Source organism: Montipora capricornis, chromosome 2 (genome assembly GCF_036669925.1).
Source record: "Montipora capricornis isolate CH-2021 chromosome 2, ASM3666992v2, whole genome shotgun sequence".
NCBI classification, from domain to species: Eukaryota; Metazoa; Cnidaria; class Anthozoa; order Scleractinia; family Acroporidae; genus Montipora; species Montipora capricornis.
In genome coordinates this window covers 8,997,883-9,002,882 of record NC_090884.1, presented here as the reverse complement: position 1 = coordinate 9,002,882, position 5,000 = coordinate 8,997,883, and the positions used below count along the sequence as shown (strand labels likewise).

The window sequence follows — 5,000 nt, the reverse complement described above, 5'->3', positions numbered from 1 at the left end:
TTCAAACGTGTGGTAGGGGTTCCCTCTTGGAAGGGTGCCCTCCAAGAATAAGCTAAATATTGACAGGTTCTATAGCATTAACAGAGTGAGAGGGCATTCGCCAGTTTCTAATTTCGCGAAATTTCCCTTCCCCACTCCCTCCTTGTCACGCAGGCTGCCCAATCCACACTCGTCATTATTCCAACATGGAGGAAACCTAAGCAACCAGTTCAAAATTTTTAAATTAATTAATGAAAGTAAATTGCACATCGTAGGGAGACTTAAAAAGCTGACGTTTCCCTCGTGAAACGTTGAAATGCCGCCCAACCGAAGCAGTCGAGCGCAATTTCAACTACCGAGTCATTCCGGAGACATTCGGCAAAACACGACTGTCTGTGGCCTCTCTCTTCGCCAAGGCAACACCGAGAGCCGAGAAAATCTTGAACAAAATGTAATTTTAAAATTTGCATCCTTTACCCTCAATTAACGCTTTACATTAATGTATTCTTGTTTTCACCTCAATATATTCCCGTCAATAACGTTACTTCACCAATTAACACCCCCTTTCTTCGCTTCGACCAAGGCAAAACACCTGAAACGGCAGCTCTCTAATCTCCCTTTTCCGCTTTTCGCTTCATTCGACGAACAAACCTGGTAGTAATCGATCCCGTTTATGTCCAATTCTTCCTCTCGCAGGGAGAGATTCTCTCGCGAACAAAATACGTCTTCTCGAGATAACAGCACCATGATGTCGTTTCTTAAAAGAAAAAAAGAAGTCTTAACACAGCAAGGGCAATCGAAAGTTTACGAGGGAGTAAATGATTTTAGATCATACGAAATGTCACATTTTCGAACTGTGGAAATTTGTGGCAAAGTAAGATGGAGTTTCTGGTTCGTGTGATTTTTTTTTAACTCCTAGAGGATGCATTTCGTTGTAGGTAATTCCGCGCCTTAAAGGCGTTGTTGCAACAAACAACTTTCTTTGCAATTTGTCTCGCAAGCTTGTTTCTTGTGAAACAAAAAGGGGTGTGTCACAAAATTTTGCAAAATTCAGCGACTGGGAACTGAACACCAAATCAAGCGAAACCTGAAAATAACTGCTTAACAGATATATATATATTATTCACCAGCTGGGAGGTCCGTATAAGGAAAACTGTGCCCGAGGTCTTGAGTACGGTTCGAGGCCGCATATGTCGGGAAAAACTGTGCCCGAGGTCTTGAGTACTCCCTATACGGACCGACCTAAGCCGGTGAATGCTTTTTTCTGAAAATGAATATGGCAAACTGGTTAGCAAAAAGTCTTTCTACGCGCTCTACGTCGCACTTTTCATAACTGAAAAGATCGCGTCGTTTCCAAAGATCAGAGAAAAATGATAGATTACGATAAAACAGAACTTCAAATATCTCTTGGTGCAATAAATAATGGAAATAGGACTGAGTGGATTCCAATTTGGTCTGTAATCATAGGAGTAATTAACAAAATCGGATGACCGCGCAGCGGGAGTCAGATTTGTTTAATCACGAGTATAATTACAGACCAAATTGGACGACACGAAGTCCTGTTACCAATTAATCATAGCCATTACAATTTCCGGGAAAACAAAATTAATGCATTCCTTTTTCACTGTGTAATGTTACAAATTTGTCAATTTTGGAAAATCCCCAGTTTGGTAGGGTAAGTGGTTGTTGCTATAGTTATTGTGATAAATTCTGTGATTGGTGGATTAAGCTGAGTGCACTTAATAAGATTGGCTGATGAAAGTGTCCGATTTCTGGTACCCGATTACAGTCATTTGTCCGATTTCACTGTCTGACTTCCACCCTACACAATAATTAGTGAAAAATAAAGTAGTTAATGCACCAATCAAATTTGAGAAAATTGTAATGGTTATGATTACAACCCTAAATTGGAGTCCACTTAGCCACTTGGTTTCTCATACGCTTCCATGAGAGAAAAAACTGCGAGCAACTGTTAGTTTCTTTCAGTTAGCCGGGTGAACCGCCGTCCCGCGACAAGAACGAATAAATTAAATTTGAACCGGTAAAACGAGTAAGTAAACTTGTTTGGGCGCTTGCGCGTGCGTTTAGCTACGTAACTGCTGCGTTTGGGCGAGCTTGCTGTGTAGTGAATTACCGCGAAATAAGACGAAGTGATGTCAAATACGTGACGTGGGGTGTGACGTACTTCGATGGAAAATCAAACGGTTGATCGCAGTGGTTTCTCTCTCGGGAAGCGTAGGAGAAACCAACTGCTCGCAGGGTACCATTACACACAATAATTAGTGAAAAATAAAGTAGTTAGTGCACCAATTAAATTTTAGAAAATAGTAATGCTTATGATTAATATAAAAAACAAACAGGTCTATTTTATAGAGAAATGTGCTAAACAAACTAAGCAATAATGTTTGAAAAATTCGTACAAACGGGCGAATAATGTTCTACGTATTGAATTGCTTTGTCTTGTTGAAAATGAAACGAAAGTTCTTAAAACAGGAGGTAAAAGTTTAGTGAAAAATACTCGAACATCTTATTCTCTGCCTTCATATCTTATTACTTTGTTCTCCGTCACGTCCGTCACAAATCAGTGCAAAACTTAGAAAACTACACAAGAAAAACTTGTTGACATTGACATTAGTCAGCAATATAGAACGAGATTAGAAAGTAAGAAAATAACGGGATGTCAACCGAAAAACTGAGTTCAAAAGACTGCGAAAACGTGCATTTAAGAGGTAAAATCCAACGTTTCGTCGCGCCATAGCAAAAAAAAATTACATAAAGATTTCCCGCGAAATCATCCGGTGCAACCGGTCCGGTTGGAAAAAAGCTGATCCGGCCAAGAGCTCGTTGTTAGCCAATCAGATTCACGGATTTAGGATTCCGGCTAGCTGAGATGGTTGTTGTTTGTAACTTACATTATCTTTGCTACACAGACATTATTGTTTTTGTCGCGAAGCTTTGAGTTGCGTTGTTGAAAATTAATTTCTGGGTTAACGTTAGTTACATTGCGAGAAGGGGTGAGTGATTGCTAAAACTACACAAAATGAACTACACCTGCCGTGACACAGCCCTTGAGGAACAACAACAACTTATTCTATAATTGCTCCGTAAAATAACATAGCTCTTTGCGAATTTCAGTCTAAATTTCTTAACTTTCTTTGCGGCGCCCTTAGCTTTACTTTGAAATCCATACTCAAGGTTAATTTTGACGGTTCAAGTATTAGAGATCACAGTTAAAAGACAAGCCGCTTTATTATGATAACAAAGAGTCATATGAATATAATACTGGCAAACAGTCAAACTAAAAAAATCCCATTTTTTTTTTCAAAGTTTGCACGTTCTAGACATCACGACAAACAAGAATTTCTCACGTGAATATCCAACAAGCAACGACATTGGTTAATGCTACAAAGATGACTTGATAATGGCCTATGACGAGCAAGAAACGCCGGATTCCCGTGGGCTGTGAAATCCAAAATATTGACGATGTTCAATCAGTTGTAACATCAGTAGATGTAAACTACTGAAAAAACTACAAAGTCCTCAGTGAAAAACAAAAAAAGGAATAATGGAAAACGATAGCGAAAGCTTGAAATCAGGGAAGAGGAAGCGAGGATGTTGCAAGACGAAAACGAAGATTTCCATGTTGGTGGTATCAGGTATATTTTTCCTCGTTCTCGGGGCGGTGTGTTTCTCCAAGGCGGATGATTGGATTCAGTCTTTCATAAACTCTAAGCTTGTGATAACACCTGGCTCTGCAGTTTACCAGCAGTGGGTCTCTCCAACGGTTCCAGTTCGCATGCAGTTTTACATGTTCAACGTAGAAAACCCTTTGGAAGTGAAGACTGGAGGACGTCCATTTGTGAGCCAGAGAGGGCCTTATTGCTACAGAGTTTATCAAACAAGAAAGAACATTACATGGAATACGAATTTCACAGTGTCTTACAACAAGTTTACCAAGTACGTTTTCAGTTCCGAATGCTCGTGTCCTTCATGTGATCCATACAAAGACCGCATCACTCTTCCAAACATCCCGTTAGTTATCCTCTCTGAAGTTTCCAAATTGTACCCTGGGGCATCTTTTATATTCAGCATTATATTTGGGCGTTTTAAGGAAAACTTCTTCAAAGTAGTCACTGTAAACGAGATCCTCTGGGGCTATACAGATCCAGTGTTTGCGTTTTTCGCCGAGCTCAGGCAAAAGTTCCATTTGTTTTTCCTGCCTGCTATCGATCCTGTTTTTTGCTTGATGGATAACAACACAATGGACGGCATCACTACTACTTACACAGGGGTATCGCAAATCAATCGCGTCGGGCTTTGGACCATGTGGAAAGGAAAACCAAACGTGAGTTTATGGAACTCCCCATGGGCCAACATGTTTAACGGCAGCGATGGGATGCAATTTCCTCCTCAAACACGCAAAGGAGACAAGCTTTACGCATTTTATGTCAAGTTGTGCAGATCTATGCAACTCGTTTTCGATTCTAAAAAAGAGGTTTATGGTGTAGATACAATGAGATTTACTCACGCAGCTAAGCTGTGGCAGAACACGACCGTGAATCCAGCGAATGAAGGATTTTGCCCCAACGGATGCTTTCCCACCGGTATCCTCGATGCGAGTGTTTGTAAAGACACCCCTATTAAAGTACCGGCGATAGTGGCCTCTCAACCGCATTTCTACCAAGGCGATCCGGTGTTAGTGAGAAGTGTCCAAGGGTTGCGGCCAAACAAACAGGAACACGCCACGTTTTTTGATATCTCATCGCCCCTCGGACTTCCCCTTCATCTTAGCCTGCGTCTTCAGTTGAATGTTAACATAAAACCGTCAAAAGATATCCCACAAATGGCAGGAATCAACAAGGTTATTCTTCCCATTATGTACTTTAACAACACCGTTACAATTGATGCGTCAACCGCCAAGACCGTCAAGGACGTCATGATAGGCTTTCGTGCGGCGACAGGGGTCTCCACAGCACTGATGTGCATTGGAGTTCTCGAGCTTGTAGTCGCTGTTGGCTGGC

General features: G+C 41.1%; 2 protein-coding genes across 2 annotated transcripts in view; one reads left to right on the top strand and one right to left on the bottom strand.

Moving 5' to 3' along the window:
- The window catches only part of LOC138038725 (chloride channel protein C-like), a 41,945-nt gene that overhangs the window by 11,569 nt on the left and 25,376 nt on the right, over window positions 1-5,000 (bottom strand). Inside the window, exon 20 of the mRNA XM_068884762.1 lies at window positions 631-736. Within this exon, the coding sequence (XP_068740863.1) occupies window positions 631-736 (106 nt within the window). The remainder of the gene's footprint in view (window positions 1-630; window positions 737-5,000) is intronic.
- The window catches only part of LOC138038727 (lysosome membrane protein 2-like), a 6,738-nt gene that overhangs the window by 916 nt on the left and 822 nt on the right, over window positions 1-5,000 (top strand). Inside the window, exon 2 of the mRNA XM_068884764.1 lies at window positions 3,307-5,000. This exon is cut by the window's right edge and continues 822 nt beyond it. Within this exon, the coding sequence (XP_068740865.1) occupies window positions 3,545-5,000 (1,456 nt within the window). The 5' untranslated portion in view covers window positions 3,307-3,544. The remainder of the gene's footprint in view (window positions 1-3,306) is intronic.